General features: G+C 51.1%; 1 protein-coding gene across 3 annotated transcripts in view; it reads right to left on the reverse strand.

The window, feature by feature from the left end:
- Positions 1 to 20,221, reverse strand: part of SRGAP3 (SLIT-ROBO Rho GTPase activating protein 3) — a 119,930-nt gene that overhangs the window by 56,897 nt on the left and 42,812 nt on the right. For all 3 annotated transcript variants that reach the window (XM_074602431.1, XM_074602432.1, XM_074602430.1), the window contains exons 2-3: positions 4,630 to 4,822; positions 55 to 217 (exon numbers count right to left, since the gene is read on the reverse strand). In XM_074602431.1, the coding sequence (XP_074458532.1) occupies positions 55 to 217; positions 4,630 to 4,822 (356 nt within the window). The remainder of the gene's footprint in view (positions 1 to 54; positions 218 to 4,629; positions 4,823 to 20,221) is intronic.

Consider the following 20,221-nt stretch of genomic DNA (forward strand, 5'->3'; position numbering starts at 1 on the left):
AAATGCAAGGATGGATCCTCACTGAGCAGAGCTCTCCATCACTGCTTTGGTTACCTTTTTAAAGAGCCTGATGACATCCTCACTGATCTGCGACAGCCGGACGATGACATTGTTCATGAAGATGTCATTCAGGGTGGCGTGATCTCTGCTCTCCCGCCGGGTCTGCGTCAGAACCAGGTACCAGCAGTTCACAGGGGAAAGGAGGTGCTGATCTTTCCTAGGGAATTGGAGGAGAATAAATCAAAAAGGTCAAGCGAACAAGTCAAAAACACATGCAATTTCTAAATGAATGCTGACAGCATATTAACGCTGCCTTCCTCCACTGCAGACATCCACCAGAATCTGAGTGTGAGCTCCTCTTGGCTGCCTCCCCTCCCCAGAAACCACTGCAGCATCCAGCCAAGCACCCGGGGGCCGCTCAGCGCAGCTCGGCGTCCCTCTCCAGCCCCACAGCCTCCTCCGGCCGCACCGCTCCCGACAGCCCCGTCCCACCGACCTGCGGGCAGGACACCCTGCTGCAGCATCTCCTGCTGCTGCCACCCCTCGCCGCGCCCTCCCCAGGGCCGCAGTGGTGCAGTTCTGCGATGGAGGTGACCGGCGCACCATGGACTCTCCACCAGCTCAGACCCACATCCTTTTGGCAGCCACCGCGGAGTCATTGGTGCCAGTCCAGTGCTGGCCCGGAGCTGCTGACCCAACCAGGATGGCGGTGCGACCCGGCAGACACCCCATGCTCAGACACACCACCGGCCGCCCACAGCTGCGCCTCCTCTTCGGTGCAGGAAAGGTGCTTAAATATCTCTGCCAACACAGAAGCTCCCAGTCCAAATATTACACACAAGGGTTTCAATCAAGGCAAGGAATCCACATTCTTTGCCTCAAGCTGCTCTCTCCCGCAGCTTCGTCCTTATTTACCAGCCTCCCACAGCTGCCAGTGGCAGGACAGAGGGTTTCTGTGCAGGGGAGATGGATGCTCTCACGGTGACCCTGGGCACACACCCCCCCACATATATCTATAAAAATATATATATGGATCTTTGCATGCCATCTGCCCTACACAGCCTAATTTTTCTGCCCTACCTTGACTTCCCAGGGCACCCACTGTGCTTTCTGGCCCACTGCTCTGTACTTACACTTTATAAAGGTGTGGTCTGCAAAAGGTCAGTTAGCAACATGACGGTAATACAGTGCAGATACTCCAGGCAACAGCTCTGAAGGACCTGAAAATGTGCGAGTCAGAGACAACACAAGAGCTATTCCCCTGCTCCAGTCAGGCTGGGAACCCATCTACAGCCCCGCTCCCATTTCCAGGAACCTCTTTTGGAGTTTCTTTCAGCCATTCGAGTGCTTCCCCACAGGGACACCTGCCAGGACACAAGCCCATGTACCACATCAGACCCTTGCTAAACCAGGTGCTTTGGAGGATGGTACAGGAGAAGAGACATCCCTGGCAATCCCTCCCTTCAACGCTTTGTAAAGGAGAGTTCTGCTTCTTTTTTCCACTTTGTGCTCTGAATATGCCTGTCACTTTCATTTCAGAAAAGAGCCCATTTGCCACGCAATGTGTTGTACCACATTCAGGCCACTAAACAGTCCTGGAGAAAATGTTTTGCATCCAACATTAACACGAAGTGTCTGTGCACAACATGAATACATTCATGTATGCTGAATATTTACGATGGTCTTAACCCAACTTGCGCTGCAGACAACAAAGAGATTGCCATGAGCCAGAGCAGGTGCCGGGGCGGCTGGCGCGAAGAGTCCCCGGGCGCCAGGCTGCATCCTCAGAGTCAGCTCATCCCTACCTGGCTCCGCTGGTGAGACCCTCCCGAGGGGCATCCCGAGACCCTGACTCGCCTGGAAGCCAGAGGTGGTCAGAGAAACTCTCTTTTGAGGGAAATTTCAGGAAACATTTCATACTTCATTAGAGCTTAACTAATTTTGATGTTTCCACCTCCAACACTGAGAGAAACCTGCACTGCTCCCTGGGTACTGCTTCTAGCACTAAAGGAAATTCATCAAAACTGAATAAAAGTCTCCAGAAATGGTACAAGTGAAACAAAACATTTCACCTTCTCCAACTGAGACACTTTGGGACGGATCCTCTAAATGAGGCAGCCAAGTGACTTGTTCCAAATGTTTCACCTAAACCATTTTCTCTGGTCAAACCAACACCTTCCTACAAGACGTGCTGGTTCCACAGAATCGTCCCCTTTTGGGGGAGCCCTCCCCTGCCACCATCCTGCCTGGGCAGGTCTCCCCATGTGCCCACAGCCATGTTCAGGCCCCAGAGGCTTCTCCCTCCCCAGCACCTGAAGACACCGGCAAGCTGATCCGGGGAGCACCCACAGCTTCGCCCAGACGGGAGCTGGGTCTGCTGCGTGCCCGGGCTCGGCAACCTGCACACACCGACAGTGCTGGCAACGCAGTCGTGATGGAGACGGGCCTCGGGCCCCTGTGCTCAAACAAAATGGACCTTCCCAAAGTCCTGAAAGCAGAAAGCTAGCCCAGGCTCGTTGCAGGTACGCTGCGCAGCCGAAGCCTTCACACACATACTCCTCCTCCTCAATGTTCTCAGCCCCAGCACCGGGGCTGGTGCAGCCCACCTCAGCACTGAGCCCATGGAGAGGAGGGCATGGTGACTCCAGAGAAGCTGCATGCACGCCCAGACAGAACAACCCCATATAAAAGCACGAACAAGTCCGTCAGCCCCGAATCACCCGGAGCAGCCCAGCAGCAGCACCATGGCAGCCACCGCTATTAAGGGTGGGCACAGCCTGCTGCACATGGCTACGCAGGGACAAAGGAAGAGCTGAGGAGACCGTATTTCTTAAGAGTGTCAAAAGCCTCATCAGAATAATGACATTCATGAGCAAGCTGGGGAAGCAGTGCAGATGAACCTACTAAAGGGCAGTCTGGAAGGGAAATATATTAAGTCTCTCTCAATGCAGACAAGACAGTGAGGACTAGGCAGAAGTGTGCACTGAAATCCAGCTGACCCTCTTAGCACTATCAATGCTACCACCAACCACCGGGCACTTGTGCCTGGGCATTTTATAGAGGTGGGGAATCATCGTCACCTGTAGACAGTGCTCAGCACAGAGCATCCTTCCCATAGCGTAAGCGCTATAAGCAATGGGAGAGGCACATGCATACAGCGAGCTCCATCTCTGGGGGCTCCATCTCTGAACTTCCCGATCCCACACTGGCCAATTCCTTCCCCAGGACAGTTATCCCCCATGCATGATACAGCAGCACCAGCCCAGCACCACACAGCTGACAAGAAACAGTCCGATGCAAAAAGAACATTTGAACGGCAATTCATTTTCAGCAGACTTCCACATAAGACAACAGTAAAGCCTTGCTCACGAGGGACCAAGTAAACAGACTAAATGGGATTTAGTAATATGGAATAAATGGGATTTAGTAACGTAACAGCAGAAATCACTGCTCTTGCAGCTGAAAAAAAAATAATAAAATCACAAGGAGTTAGAGAAAGAAAAAGACTGTAAAGAGCCAGGAAGAGCTTAGTGCATCAGACAGGCAAACCCCTCAGTTTTCTGGGGAAGGAGCTAAACAGTGGCTGTAGTCTTTGGCCACTGAATTGAATGACACTCGTTTCATCTTGAGCAAAGGGCTGCTGAGAGACTATTTTATGGACACCGCTGTCAGAAGAAGAGACAGAGACAAATGCGATGGCCAGGGAAGCAAAGGAAGGGAACTCAGCTGCACGGGAAGCAGCCAGGACCAGCTCCTCCGGCAGCAACGGGACGGGGGCCTTCACAGGAGCCTTGAAGGCATGGCCACCAGCCAGTCAGCGTAGCAGCACGAGCCATGTACCCTTGCCACAAAACACTGTCACCTCCAGACTTAAATTCTGCCTTGAGTTTGTGGGGTTTTGGTTTTTTTTCCAGATTTTTTTTGTTTTAGCCAAGCTTGAGAGTGTGGTTAAACTGAAAAGAAGCTGCTTTTGGAAACTTGCGCATATTCACACATTCATGGATTTTTACAATTTTCATCAACAGTTTGAGTTTCACACAATTCCAGCATCCAGTTCATCTATTTCGAAGCTTTGTTTCAAAATATTTCCACTATGGATTTGCCTAGCTTCAACGCTGTATGGACGTGTAAACAGAAAACACACATACTTCATTTTTAAAAACTGCAATAAATTAGATTTCCAGAAACTGCTTTCAAGTCTGAGCCTGTAAGCAGGTCTGTGCGCTATGTGAAACACTCTGACATCTAAGGATCAGGCTACATACAGAAACCAGGCTTTATAAAAACGGGCCTACCATTATTTGCACAATCAAATCAGTGGCTGAATTCAACCTCTTAAAAAAAAAAAAATACCCAAGGGGCTTGACTCCTTCCTAGTCCCTGATTCATGCTTGTATTGTACTGCTCAAAGAAGTGCATAGTAAGTCTAATTTGGGAACACAGGTCAGTAATTTTGTGGTGAAAGTCTTGGAAAAAGAAATTTCTGGTTCTTTTTGTGAACCCTGCACAAGGTCACCACTGATGCTATTTAGTTTACTCCACTTTTGGACTGTGCAGCTACAATCAGTGTTCGAGGCAGTCTCTGGCCCACCACTTTGGTCCGTTTTCCCCCTGGAACCACCTGCTTACTTGAACTGGTGCTCTCTGGAGCTGCGTATCTTGGAGGAGAAGCGCTCAGCCAGTTTCTCCAGGCTCCTGGAGTACTCCAGCTCGATCTCGGCCTTCCTGCGGAAGAACTCCTGCAGGTCCTGCAGCAGCTGCAGGCGCGACTCCGACTGCTGCTCCAGACATTTGAACTGCTCGACAAGCTGGGTCCGGATTTCTGCACGCACACAAAAGAGGGGAAGAAGAAAATACGTCAGCAACAAACACTGCCCAGGAGCGTCGCCTTTCCTTGTCGCAGAGCGAATGGCACAGGCACTACAGAGCAGGCTCCCTCGCAAGCTCGAGGCTTGCTACAGCCAACAGATATTTTTTCCAAGTGAAAGCTGAAGAATTTCATTCACTGGTCTCACATTAAAACCTTCTTCTTTGTCAAAATAAACAACTGCGTAAGTACACAGAGACCAACCCTCAGGGCTTCTCAACTGCCTTTCTGAAACTAGAAAGTGATACTTCAATTTATCTCATACTACCTGAAGTCCTGTATTCCTTGCATATAATCTTAACATACTGTTTCTTGAGAAATGATCATTTGAATACCGACAGAACGGCTGAAGCGGCCTGAAGGGAGCTGGCACTGTAATCGCATACTCCTCCGACCCACGGCCCCCGCCAGGTCAGCTGGCAGAGCAAACCCCTCTTGGGCTCAAAGGCTTAAAAAGTCTTTCAGACCCTCCAAACTCCAGCTCGCAAAACACCCCAGACTTTATCTGTTCCAGGGTTTTTTTGCTTTCTTATAAGAACCTTCAGACGCCGTGACAGATGCGCCACAACCGCCCAGCCTTTGCGGCAGAGGGGCTCTGCGTGCCCGGAGGGAGCGGGGCCGCAGCCCGGGCGGCTGCAGCTCTGCCGCGGCATCGCCAGGGCTGGTCCTGCAGGGAAGGGGCAGCCTGGGAGCAGCAGACAGACCAGCACCGGCCCTGACCTCACACCGCCTGTAACCGGCCACCTCAGGCACACTCATTCTGTTCAGCACATTCAGATTTAATGTTTAATGTTTCTCCTCTTTATACTCAGAATTGTATCTTCGGCCTTGGCCAGCTGCATTTTGAGAGTGCATCTCTCCCATGGCCAGTTTGCTGATGACACCAAGCTGAGCGGTATGGTGACATGCTGGAGGGATGGGATGCCACCCAGAGGGACCTGGACAAGCTGTGTGAGCCTCATAAGGTTCAACAAGGCCAAGCGCGGGGTCCTGCCCCTGGGTGGGGGCAATCCCGTGCAGCCTGGCCGGCAGAGGCAGCTCCCAAGGGACTCCTCCAGCTGCTGGCACTGCCAGCCCCACCGGACCACGGCCACCTTCAGCGAGAGGTGCCAAGCCCTCGCCTGCCCTCCTGCGCTTCAGAGGGTGCTCGGCCATCTACAAGGCTTACCAGGCGGGGACTGCGAATATGAGCTCTGGGTGACTTTCTGCCTGGATTTTCTGCAACAGCAAGAGCTGAACTTTCTCAGAGTTATGGTGCAAGGCTGCAGCACACTGAACTGTCGCTGTCTACGCAACGGGGGACTCAGCCTGTACTAAGGAGGAAGTCCTGAAAGCGGTAAAGCTCTTTGGCAAGAGGGCTAGAGCTCATCCTTTGTTCCTTCTGCAAATCCAGCATGGCAAGGTGACAAACAGTAACTAACCCGCAAAAGCCACAGCAAACTACAAATACCTGTACTGCCTGAGCACACGCACAGGAGATCTGGGAAGTAACTGGGAAGCTCAGTGACCTGAACCAAGATGATACAGTGGTGTCATTCCAATGTGTGAAATAATCTTGAGTATGCATATATACACACACAGACATATATATACACACATATACGTATATATGAAAGAAAGTATATATATATATATATATATATATATACACACGCAGGGCAGGCTAGCCTTACTGGTCCCCTGCCAGCATCAGGCTGTCCCACAAGTTCACAGCAACAGCAAGGTCCTATCCAGACAATCATTACTTCATACGGGATGCTGAATTGATAAATTAAGAAATGATCATGCAAAGCACTGACTGAAATCACAAAAGATCTATGGACAACTTCAAGCGCTTTAAATTTGTGAGGATCCCACGTGGAGGGGGTTAAAATTGCCATTATAAGAATCTGGTATTTTTCAACATTTCTTCATAGAACAGCTGTCACGCGAGACCGACCCACTCGCAGCCTGACAGGTGAACTTGGAGAGCTGCAGGAACAAGGACACCTGCAGCTATCTCATTACTGCGTAATTTAACGATGGCAGTAATGGGACTGGAGGCTGCAGGCTGCGTGAAGGTCACCTAAAAAGCAAAAGCTCCTTGGAAATAACAAATGCTGAAAACTCCAAAGTTAATCAGTCACCTTACATGAGATCCTCCACGGGCACTGCTTTTACACCATTTCCTTTATGTTCTTGATACTTTATGAAAGGATAGCACCATCATTCATAAAAATGCATCTGAGGCTCATACAGAGTCTGGGTGCAGGACTCTACACCCTGCACTTGGCCACCAGCAAAGCTATTTTCCGTTCCTGAAGTCTGTCTGGGTAAGTGTGTAACCACCTCTGCAGTAGCCAAAGCTCTCTAACTCGTTCCTGACCAACGTCCATCCTGTCTGCAGACCGGAGGACGCTGGACACAGGAGTCGGAAGGGCTGAGGCCGTGGGCAGAGGAGGACAGGTGATGCACAGCAGGGATGCTCAGCGCAACTGTTGCCTCGGTCAGGGCTCCCCTGGGACTCGGGGCATCGGCTGCGCACAAACATCAGCCTTCGCTCACAGCTGAGCTGCAGAACACCCTGAAGTGACAGACAATTCCACTATAGAAACAATGCTAGAAATACCCTTTTTAAAAAAAGCACACCAAAACCCAAAACCATTATATGGCTGCTAAAAGAATGGAGAAGAAGAAATTAAATTCTTGTTGCAAATGAGGTCTCAGAATGACTGGTGTCAGTGTCTTGGTCTTTATTCGTGTAAGAACACAAGCAGCATCCTATTCCTACCGCATCCAGCACCAGGTCAAAACACACTGCACCCCCCACAAACAACGCTGCTTCTCCACCCCCTCTGCTTCACATTTGCACTCATACACAGAAAATAGATTTTTTTCCCCTTGCAATGGCACTTTCTGCAAGGGCAGGAGGAATGCCTTAATGGCACACAGCAATATTTACCCCAGTTTTGCTACAGAGATGCAGGAGAATGCCTGGAGAAGCTGAGTGGGCTTCCAGAAAGCAGTACTCGGTCACCACACCTGAAAGCTGGTCCAGCCCGTGGTAGCTGTGCTCCAGCATTCGCTGGGAAACAGCCTGGGCTCCACGGAAGGATCACGCGTGCGCAGTGCTGCAGCTCTGACTCCATCAGCAAGACTGTGCTCTCAGGGCCTCTGCGCCATGCGAGAGCTGCGATGCCTTCTGGGAACAACAGGAGACAGCAACCTACGCAGTCCCGGCTTCCGACAGCTCCCTCCTCTCCACCCGAGCGCAGCCAGGACGTGAGATGCCAGGCTGGTGCTGTCACCCACCGCGCTCGTCACAACGGCTTCCCGGGGTACGTCTCACCTGCCACCACGCAGCGCTGCTGCGCGCACACCCCCTTTCACAGGCAACCTCCTTCCCCCTCACACAACTCCTGGGGTTAACGGTGGCACTCGCTGGAGCTGAGGGTGGCAAAGAGCAACCGCCTTTGAATTAAGCCTCTTAAAACCCCACTGCTACGTTCCTATAAGACACAAAGGTACCAGTTTCATAACAAAACGTTTTTAAAATCTTATTTCCCTGCCGATGAGAGTTTCCTTCCCACACAAGGTCAGTGGAAATTTCATTACACCCCATATGGATTTTACATTCCCACTCCTGCTGGTGCCAACACAGGACTTGCTTTACAGCTCTCCGCTTTCCTGAGCGAGTTTGATCTGGATTTTTTTTTTTAAAGAAAATTAAAAGAAAAAGCCACCACAGATTTGATCTCTAGTTCTCTTTTCATAGTGGATTACAAGCCGAGGTGGTCTCCAGAACAGCTCTTAACAATGCACAGAAATACAACAAATATCAATAACACTTCTTCAATCTTTCTAATTTCCTACCTCTTCCTACTTTTTTTTCCTCGGATGTGAGTTCCTGCTGCTCATCTGACCTTTGTGCCTGGCACAGAGATTTCTCCTTGACTCTTACAGGGGTCACTCGAGGCAGTTCAGGCAACACCAACAAACACAGAGACTCCCCGAGGCTCCCATGGCTTTCACCACCCCCTGCTCAGAGCAATGGGAACGCGCAGGTTGTGCCCGTCGGAGCTGCCACCAGCAGCCCCCGCCACCAGCCCAGTGAGGGTCACCACGTCCTGCGCACGTGAGCCCAGCGCCAGCCCCAGCTCCCTCTGCCCTATCGTCCTGCGAGCGCTGGCTCTCCCCAGAGCCCTGGTGCCAAGGAGGACTCAACGGTGGCACGACAGTCCCACTGGCTGGTGAGGATGCTCTTGGGCATCCAGGCATCAGCAAGGCACATTTTGACCTTCATCAACAGAATTTCTATTTTTTTCCCCACTCCCATAACACGTTGCTTTGACACCTTCCAGGCCAGTACCACCTAAGTGCACGGAGGAAAGGGCAGCCTCTCCAGGCACAGAGAGCCCACTAGACATGACCCTAAAGCCACTCAGCTACGAGCCGGCACACAAACAAAAAACAAACGGAGATGGCCACTGACCCCAGGAGCTGTTGCTGCATGTTAAATGGAAAAGGTTTGCAGCACAAAACAAAATTAAGGGCTGCTGGCATAATTAATGCAAAGACAGAAGCAATAACAGGGAAAAGGACATTCCTCAGTGTTCCAGAGGTCTCCGTGAGTCAGCCGCTCACAAACACAGCCCCCAACAGCGCCAGCATTGTCCCTCCCCTGCTTCCATCATTACTTTGCTGCTGCATTTACAAGGCACCCTCCTTTCAATTAAAATTAACTTGGTCTTAAGGAGCCTTTTCAGTTGATCATGAAAGACTACAGGCTGGCAGAAAAGCCTTTTTCCACCCTTCATGCCTGCTGCCTAGGGAACGGGCAGGAGCACTCGGAGGACATCCATTTTCTCCTGGAGACAAGCCCCACAGACGGTGCAGCCACCATTTGCTGTTTGATCCCAACGCCTTCCACCCTCTCCCTTGAACCCGGCCTGCCCACGCACTGCAGACGGACAGAGCGGATCCCCAGCAAACCCAAACCCAACCGGCCTCTAGTAACATCCAGGGTGACACCTTGATGGGCAAGAGCTGGCAGTCCAGGCCGAACTCACACCGTCTTTACCAGCACTGTTTGCAAGCAATTTTCCAGCCAGCAGCATTAGCATGAGCTACATCCGTCCTATCCGTCATGGGGGATTAACAGCCTTTTAATTATAACCTTCAGCTGAGTGCCAATTATGTTTTTCACATTAGACAAATATTTCTTCAGTGCCTGACCCCAAAACCTTAAACTCTGGAAGACAGAGCTAGAAAGCAGAAGACACTCACAGGAAGGGATCGCTAATTGTGTTTCTGTAATTGGAGGGAGGGGAGTCATCTCCAGGCATTCGACTGACGTGCCTCGCGGAGAACTGGCTCTTAGAAATGACTGGAGCAGGACGAGCCCAAAGCACAGGCAATTGGGAACAGAAAAGTTCACGTTTTCTTGGGCTACAGTAAGGTCTACAAAGAAACTGTTAACAACCTGATGGGTACGCGCCATCACTCAAGGATCAACCCCTCCACTCCTGCGCTCTGGCAGCGGGTGAGCAGTCAGCAGCAGGTGTGGGGCAGGGCTGCCCCCACCAGCGGTGTGCCCAGAGGGACAGCCACAGCCGCTGCCCACAGTGGGGGGACGCAAAGCACCCACCACCCAGGCGGGCCAACACGTCCTACAGCAGGAACCGCTCCCCGAGCGCCACTGGGACCGATCCCATGTCTGCCCACTGTCCCGGGGCAGCCAGACACAGCCCCTGCCTCTGCACCGCTGTCACCTGGCCAGACAGTCCCTCTGTCCCTCAGAGACCTGGGAATGAGAAACCCCCACCTGAGCGCTTTATCCTGGGTAATCAGAGAGTCAGTGGTTAGAGGCTGGTGGAGCAGTGCCTTTATAAGAACAGGGCGCCTGGAGAAGACAGAGTTGCTCTGGCACCGGAAAGACCTAGGGGCAGCTGGAAACGACAACCCAGGCCCAGGTTTGGACTGCAAACACTCTCGTTTGCACTCCTCTTCCCCAAAACTTTAGAATGAGCCGTTATAATCTAATCTAATGAAACGCTATCGGTGGTCAGCCCGACCTCTCTGGTTTCATGCTTCCTCAGAATGGCTACCAAGAAGTTGCAGCAATAGGAGAACAGCTTCTCCTCAACAGTTGAGGAGACATGTACAGACGTTCAGGAGACACTGTTATAAGGCAGCAGGTTGGTAACTCCTGGAATTCACATAACGTTGGCAGGTCCCTATTGACACTGAATAAAAATAATTTGGCAAACTAAAAGGAAATGTGATGCCTCTGAGAGCATCACTAGTAAGTTATTCTGTGAAAGCTAAACGTTTCTCAAAGAAATGACCCAAACTGGGCTCAGATCCTTTCTTGGTTCAACTAGTACATATGTTTTTTTAATATGACATTGTCAGAGCCTTCCTTGCTAGATTAAAAATAAGCTCCTTGCCATGGAGGGCAAAGCTCCCTAGGAAAACTCTCCAACTCTGGCTTCTGCCCAGCCCCATCAGGATGCAAAGACAAATGCCCCAGGTCTGCACGAGAGAAACAGCCACCTCGCAGTTTTTGTTTCTAAACTTGGAATTTATAAGAACTTTTAGTAGAAATCAATAAACAAAAGCCTAATCAACTGCTTTAAGAAGAGCTGAGAGCATTTGCCAAAAAGCAGAAAGCAAAACATCAAATAAACTTGTGTAGCTAGTCACGTTTCCACAGTAGTTTGTCTAAAATGCTCCTATGATTTAATTCACAATATATGAAATCACAAACAGTGCCAAAGGAGAACAACAGAGTGAGCCATTCTACAGACAAGGGTGCTAAAAAGCTCCTCGAATCCCCATGGACTCCGCTGGCTTTCAAGATTTGTTGCTTGTTTCCTCCCAGTTTGTTTCGTTCTGTTCATAAGAAAGGAGTTTCCAGTGAGAGCAGTCCTGTTATTTAAAATGCAGAATCAGACGTAGATAATGCAAGAAATTTGATTTCCTCATCTCTTCTGAAGCACAGCGGCAGGGGTGTTGGAGAAAACAAAATTCCTTGGCAAACCAAGGAGAGCAACAACGCTCAAGACAGGCTGCATGACTGCTAATCCATCTGGGGAGGGAACATCTGTAATGAGAAGATCTGGGGATTTGGCTTTTGTAAATATTTTCAAATCAATTAGCCCATATCACAGCCGATGACTGCTCGCTATTCTCAGGCCACGCACGTAACCATGTGAGACGTCAGCAGCAATCAGACTTCCCGAGGAGACATGCTCCAGCCACGGCAGCCTCCCCGGGGCAGCGGGGGGGTCACAACCACCACAGCCGCCCGGACCAGGTTTAACGTGGCCCAACACGGGGGAGCGTGGCCCTGCAAAGCCCCAGTGATCGGCCCCACCGTCAATCCAGGCTATGGAGATCCCAAATACAGCAGAAGTTCCTCCACAGTCAAAGACCCCCAAGAATGCTCACATCCCTCCACAAGCCGGAGGAAGGCTTCTGAGTGCGACAGAAGGGACGCAGAAAGTCGTCGCCCCCCCCGCCCCCCCCCCCGCACAAGGGGGCTGTGGCAGAACGATGAGCACCCTGGCTGGCGGCACACAATATCACCAACACCAGCTCACAGGGGGTCCCAAGACGAAACAAGCCTCAGGGGCACTTCTGCTGAACTTCTGAAAAGACGGACCTTCAGAGATGCTGGAGCTCGTGTGATCACCACCACAGCAAGGCCAACGCTCGTACCCTGAGGGAGCTCTGCATTTGGGTTGGAAACCACTACTCACCCATATGCCAGTGGCAGAGTAAAGTGAAGGCACTTCCCCACATTTTTTCAAGACTTCAGAAAACTGTTGTTTGTGCTGATGTTGACATCTTGGGCAGGAGATCGGAGTAAATCTCATTTTTTCCTCTCGTAGGCTGTTCACCTCATCCATTCTCCAGTGAGGACAATGCTGGCAGCCACGCACCGAGGCTGAGAACGCTTACATGCGTCCAAATAGCATACCTCTGACAACACAGATGATGCAGTGCTTTACAAAGAACAAAATTATTTGGGAGAAACCGTGGCCAATTTGAGCACTCATATTAGAAGTAACACGCTTATGTGGAGAGGTCAAGACAAAGACAGCACGCTCGGCTCCAGTTCGTTATTAACACACCGCTACTTCAACCGGTCCCACCCTCAGCTTACTGAAGGATATTTTCCATATGGTCTCATTTTTTAAATATAACAACTAAACTCTAGATGAGTGCCTCTAGATTAATGCAATTTTTACCAGTGGTATTCCTTATAATTATTATTATTCACTTATTCCTTGTGTCCTCATAGAACTCACATGTTCTCCTGGGCAAGAGAATCTCTGAATTTCAGGCATTGACAAATACCATGTTGAAATTCCAGCCCCAGCTGAGACTGTGGCAAAACTCCCACCAGCTTCAATGGAGCTAGGATTTCATCCTCTGGCAGTACACGGAGCAAGCGAGACAATCTTGTTCGCCGGCAGTTATTTTGCAAGTCCCCCCTCTTCCAGTAACCCCTGGCTCCAATACTTCTTCCCTCACACGCTGATAGGGGCCAAGCTCCTTAACTGGCATCAACCACAGCGGAAACCGACACGAGCAGCCCTACAGTGCTGTTAGTGCTGTACTGCTACTCTAGTAATTATGTCTTCATAATCAGTAAAACTTTTTTTAAAAAAATCAAAATAAGTTTGAACGAAGCAACCACCAGTTAAGCAGCAGAAAGTACGTTGGTTCACAGCTGTGTTTATTTCTGCTTGTCCCATCGTAGGTCAAAGCGACACATGAGACGAAGTGTGTCACTTTTTGCCGCTGTACCCTCAACGCGACGCCCGCAGCCCGACACCACGGCTTCGCAGCAACCCACACGCTCACTCCAGGGACAGAAGCTCAGCCGGATCCTGGCAGAGCCCGTTGCCAGGAGAGGCGAGATGGCATGCGGGAGCCAGCACCAGCCCCTGGACTGGTTGCAAAGTTCACACACGACCAACACACAGCAAGTTTAGGATAGACTTAATAAATAAGCCAAATTCTACATGTGCAAAAACTGGTGAAAAACAGGGGGTGCAAAAGCCCGGATAGTTAAGACCCGTGAAGGTGTGTAGCCTGAATTGAAACGCGAGAGACCGCGGGAGCCATGTGTGCACCGGCAAGCGGGACAGCCTGAAGCCGTGGGGAGCAGCGATGCTCCGGCTGGCAGAGCCGTCCAGTGGGGGGCTTGCCCAGCCCCACCAGCTGCGGCCAGACCCCCCCATGCAAGCTCCCTCCTCCTCGGGGAGACGGTGGTTCTGGCATGCCGCCCCCTCCCCAGCCCCCTGCTGCAGGGTCCCACTGGGCCAGGGCCAGGCTCCAGCTGCTCAGACAGGGAGAGACAAAAGCGGGGGTTTCTCTAGCAACGAGCTGGGATGAAAGCTTTCGGAGACCTCCTCCTCCTCCTCACCCGCGGCACCGCGCGCTCCCATGGCCAGGCACAGCCGGGAGAGCAGGACTGAGCCCCACCACCGCCAGCCCGGGGCTCAGGGTGCAGGCAGCACCTGTGGCTGGGCCGAGGGCGGCTGCTCGGGCAGGCTGAATTACCTGCCCAGGAGAACAGTGTCCTCGGCTCTTCTTCCAAACGGGCAGCCTTGGGCAGCCATTCCTCTAACATATGTTTCACCCCACTGATTTGTGACAAGTGAGAAAACATGCTTGGCAACAAAAGCCATTATTTTCCTCACAACTGGGATTAGAACCAATAGCATACTGCAGATATAGCATGGCAAGTTGGACTCGGAGGAGAATCCAATTCTTCTTCAAATATGGAACACACTAAGGCTGTTTGACTCTAATTTCTTTTATTTCCCCCTTTAAGACTATTCATGTGCTGTCTCCACTAAAAGCCCAGCCCTCTTCACCACAGAATTACCTCTTATGTATTTTCTAGTGTTTTATCATCCTGTTTTTCAGTGATACGCACCATTTCCCTTGGGCAAGCCGTCACACACACATATCTAATGCACTGCTAGCCTAGATTCATTATTAAAATGCCAAGCGGACCGTGACACCAACCAAGCCCACCTGCCCCATGCCAGGCAGTGGCCAGTGCAGCCCCAGCAGTGGCCAGACCACCCCGAAGGAGCAATGGTGGGGAGCTGGGCTCAGCCCCCATGGACACTGCTGTGTGTGAAGGGCAGGGCAGACCCCGCCAGCCCCCACAGCACAACATGCCCGCAGGATGTTCCCGCTCCCCAACACGGTGATTTTCATCCACCCATCTCATCCCGCACCGCAGCGACCTCCCACCGCCACCCTGGGTCAGCAGCAGAGGGAATCAAGGGACACGCTGCCAGAGGAGCATCCGCCTCGCCACGGCTGAATCCAGGCCAAGGCTTCGGAGGGTCCCAACAGTGACAATATTCAGCTTAAACAGCCAAGGAGCTGTAAGGACCACGGACTGCAGCATAGAATCATAGGATAGTTTGAGTTGGAAGGTTGGATAGGTTGGATGGAAGGCCATCTAGTCCAACCCCCTGCCATAAGCAGGGACATCTTCAACTAGACCAGGTTGCTCAGAGCCTCATCCATGCAAAACACATGTGAAAGCTCCAGGGAAGAAACAGAGCAAACAGCCCAAAGCAAGCAGACAAGCCTCCCTGCTTCCCTTACATGTCATTATTAATAACCCTGTTGAGAAAAAAACCAAGAGATTTGTCTCTTAGTAACTCAAAGAACGAGACAAGCCTTTTATCCAAAACTAGAAGTTTCAGATTTAAAAAATAAAAAGAATGAGAGAAAAAAACCACTTCCCTTAGGTCTGAAAACAACTCATCTGGCATTGGTGTTTTTCATGCAGTTTTTTTCACATGTGCCATTAATCCCCAGCCTGAGGGAGCGCACCTGGAGCCAGCCCGCTCCTGGAGCCAGCGCCAAACCAGAGGCACTTCCACCCAACAGCCCGGGGTTCGCCTTCGTGCCCACACTGAGCCCTTACATCGTTACTCTGGGCTGTACGGTGACCTCTTAACTTGTGACTAGTAAAAAGGGAAGTGAAAGTGTAAGAAGTTAGATCTTGACCTGAGTGACTGCTTCCCTCCTGGGAACCCCCTGCCCTGAGGGATCTGGGGCAGGGCATGGGGGGGCATGGGGGCAGCCTCCCCTGGGAGGAGACAGGGTCAGGAAAATGCCACCTTTGCTTCACTGCTAGCCAAGCTGGTTTCTGGCCCCTGCCCAAGCCCCCGCCCACTCACCCCTCACTCCTGCATGGGGGGGCACAGACAGGTCCTGGGTTTTCCTGCACGCCCAGACCAAGCACCCCGGTGAATGACAGGCTCCCTACCACGCCTGCAGGAAAAAAAGCAGCCAAGCCACAAAGAAAAATTCCATTTCTATAGGGATATTTGCATAAGCAGTTTTAAACAAGCCATCCTTCCCTTCAAATGAACCCCAACCGGAACAATGCGACAGAAATGACCCGGTTGCGCTGGTACCCTTGAGAGCACGGTTATGCCAGAGCAGGTGCCCCAAGTCACGCACCCCATCGGGCCCGGGTTATAAAACCTAAACGCCTAACACCCCGCCAGCCTCGCACAGGGAAGGGAAGGGAAGGGGGAACCCTTGCTGCTCTCCTCCCAGCCACGCAGCAGCCAGGCGGGAGGTGACGGCCACCTCCTGCGGGCTCTGGCAGCAAGGGGAACACGCTGGCTACCGCTCACGGCTTAGTTTTCTCCCTCCTGCTCTCTCCTGTTACCTACACATTTTGTTTCTAACGAGCCTCCCCTGAAAACCCAACTCAGGTTAGGTTATCAACAGGTAACCTGTTATTGAACAGGTAAGTAACTCGGTTCAGCTGTTTTCTGCTGGCCGTATTTCCCGGGCGCAGCAGCCTGGCCACAACAGGTACACACAGGCTGTAGGCTGCGCTGTCTCGTGTTTTACTGCCCTTCATTAGGCTTCTTCCATTAACATTTTAATACCATGGTCAGCCCATCGTATCAGTGGCTCTAAGAATTATCTCTGCGTGCATCACCTTTGAGAGGCCCAAGCGGAATGTGAGTAAAAATGGGTTTATAATGGTGTTCCAGCCATCTCTATGGAGCGTAAATACCGCCTACCGCACTGCATTCCCAAAACAGCGTCCTGGTGCAATCCTGGCGGGTTGGGGCCTCCTGACCCCACAGGAACTTGGCCAAACCCTTGGAAGCCAAGGCAAGGGCAGCAAGCGTTATCTTTTTCATGAAATCAGTTTGCTCCTTTCTCACAATATGAACAAGCTTTACACCACCGTAAGTAACTACCGGTCAGAAGGGTTCAGCAAGGCATTCGTGCCTTCCCCAGCGGAGAAGCCAATGCCTTTGCACAGGAACAACACACAGCAGCTTTCTGCAAGGCAACACAAGCCAAAGGGTTCACCGTTGTCACGCTCCAGCTCTCCCAAGCAACGTCACCACAATGTGAAATGCCACCAGCAGAGAAAGACCTGCCAGCCAAGTCAGCCTCTTCCTCCCACACCCCTCCCCAACAGCCTGCAGAAACCAGACCGAGAACCCGGAAAGACCAGAGCAGATACCAGCACAGCGGTCTGGAGAAACATCAAGAGCTGGAGGAAGCACCAGAGACATTGTTCGCATCCACCTCGCTCCCTATTCCTCCTCTCCAGGCCACAGGGTCGGTGCTGGGGCTTACGGCAGAAAGCAACCAAGTGGAAAGACAAGAGACAGGGAGGTGGATGCCAGAGCAGAAGAGCTGTCCCACCTCCTCTCCTCCACCTGCACAGCGTACAACCCCCCTGAAGGGAGGACTCAAGCCACGCAACACAACATGGAGCTAGTCAAGGCCCAACACAGCAGGTAAAAGGGACCTAACAGAGAGGAGACCTTCCACTGAGGTGTGTTTGAGCCCCAGTGGGTTAAACCACCTGATTCGGAGATTTATGGCAGTGCCTCATGTCAGAGGGGCTCTCCCAGCCCGCAGCACTGCTGTGGCTGCTCTGCTCTGAAGGCAACGCTTTGCAGCCTCTCCCAGCTCCACATCAGCTATAAAAGAAACTCTTCCTCCCCGCCTTTTCTTCTTTTTAAATGAAGCGTAGACCAGTCACCCTACAGCATCCAGCATTTCTCTCAGGAAACCACTGTAGCAAGTGCAACAGGTTAGGCCAGATTTAAGAAAACACTGACCGTTTTTATTTTTTAATTTTTCACATTGATATTCAAAATGCAAATGAAAAGAGTCATAAAATTTCAAAACCAAACTGAATCATTTTTTTGCTTTTACACTTTAAGAACGCAAATTAGGAAAGCATCCTTCATGAGAAAAGCAGATGCAGGAGTATAACCAATCTGATCAGAAGTAGGTTAGGACCTTCCGATACTCTCTGGTTAGAGCTAACACAGCTATTTCCATTTTACTGTTCACTGGCACATCAAAGAGGGGAATTCCATCTCACTCAAAACGATACACCAGACTTCATGCATCTTTCTAGGTCATAAAATGCCTTCCTAGATGACAAACAAGCCTACCCCCACAAAATAATTAAAGACAAAATGCAACTGCTAAGACAGCACAGGCTCCCAACCTTGTACGTGCACAAGGCTGTTATGCAGGACCTGTCATCAAAATCATCTGTGGCTTTTAGATCAGTCAGCGGGTGCAGTGAACAACAGGAAAACAACAAAAAAACCACCACATAGATGCACTGATGACTGCTCTGATCTATACACTGAAAAATTCAAGGCTTGAACCTTTTCCCCGAGAAACCTCCCAAATCAAGTTAGTCCTCGTTTAAGCAGATACCACGGTTATGAAAGCACTAAATTTGGCTCAAGACCTATGTCACGGCCACTCCCCATGGCCACGAGGTGGTGTAAAAACACCCCTGGGAACACCCCAAAGCAGGCAGCAGGCAGGGAGGCCAGGGGAGAGCTCCCTGCAGCTTCGTACGCCCAGACGGCCAAATTGCCAGCAGCTTTGACATTTAATTCCCATTTGTGGAAACCAGGTCTCCAACCTCCAGAAGAGCTCTGCTCTGACCTGCGGGCTGTTGCAGCGTTACTACCCAGCAAGCCGCAGCACGCACCCTCACTGTGGACACCATCGCTTCTCGTGCTCAGCCCTGCTGCCCCCTCCCCAGCATGCCACCGTCGAGACGTCCATTGCAGCCGCCTCTCCTCCAACCAGATCTGTGGCACAGCCACAGAAGGGAAAGCGGGGACGATGTGGACCTCAGCACAGAGCCCAGCTCTAGACATAGGTCTCACCACGCTTAGTCTCGCCTACAGACTGGGGCTGATGGACAGAACTTCTGCTTCTTGGCCCAGCTGCAGATCTGGTCTTCAAAGAGCAATTTTCAGCAACTGAGCAGCTGAAATCTGTACAGTAAAGTGAGTTTACCTTCACCATAAGGTCTCCCCCTCAATTTCAGTCTCTAACGAGCTTCTGCCAAAGGTTTTGTGAACAGTATGGAAAAGCCAACCACGTGATACCTTATGAAACAGGTCAGGGTACTGAATTATCCAAGTAGAATAATTTTTCTCCTTTTCAGAGTAACTAATTCTTTTTGGAGAATAATTTTCCTTCTTTCTTAACAAAAGTTGCTACGTCAGTTAGACAGAAATGACTCAGGATTTTGCAACAAAATTCTGGCACAGAAAATATGTCTCAAAACCAGACTGTAACGCGGCAGGTAGGAGCCAGAGAGAGTCAGTGCCTGTGCACATGTGAATATACACACGCCTGTGTGTCCTTCCAGCGGTGGGATCAGGCGGCAGAACATCCAACGCCCGGGGAGCACACAGACCAGACTTACAGCCTGAGCACGGGCAGTGCACTGGCAGATCTGTCAGGGAAGGGTGTCCACCGCAACGAGAGAGGACAGCGCTTGCACCGCTGCAGAACAGCCGTACCCGACTGCCCGCCCGGAGCACGCTGCGGGGCACATGGGATGTCCAGCGCCGGACAGACGTCAATTGTCCTTTGGATTCAAATACACGAGATTCACAGCAGTGCAAGGGGCAACAGCGACGATGGTGGATGAAGAAGCCAGAGATACACAGCTGAAGCAAGGAAAACATAGGACCCAGATGACAAACTTAGCCACCAGCAGTATTAGTTTGGGCAGAAACCATCAAAAATACTAATTAAGGTAAAAATCACAATATAAGGAACTCAGTGCCCCGAGTCCCTTAGTCACCACTTCAGCTAGCTAGGCTCTAACATTTAGAGTCATGAGAAATGTGGTATAAACCACCTAAAACGACCATCAGGAGTTATTCCAGGATTACAGCAGCGCTGTTGAAGGTAGAATCCAGCCCAAAGGAACTGCAGTAAAAACACATTTTACCAGTCTCTTAAAATACACCTACTTTTTATAGCCTCCTCCGAGCAGTAGGGAACACACGTTAG

Source organism: Larus michahellis, chromosome 10, assembly GCF_964199755.1.
Source record: "Larus michahellis chromosome 10, bLarMic1.1, whole genome shotgun sequence".
Lineage (NCBI taxonomy): Eukaryota > Metazoa > Chordata > Aves > Charadriiformes > Laridae > Larus > Larus michahellis.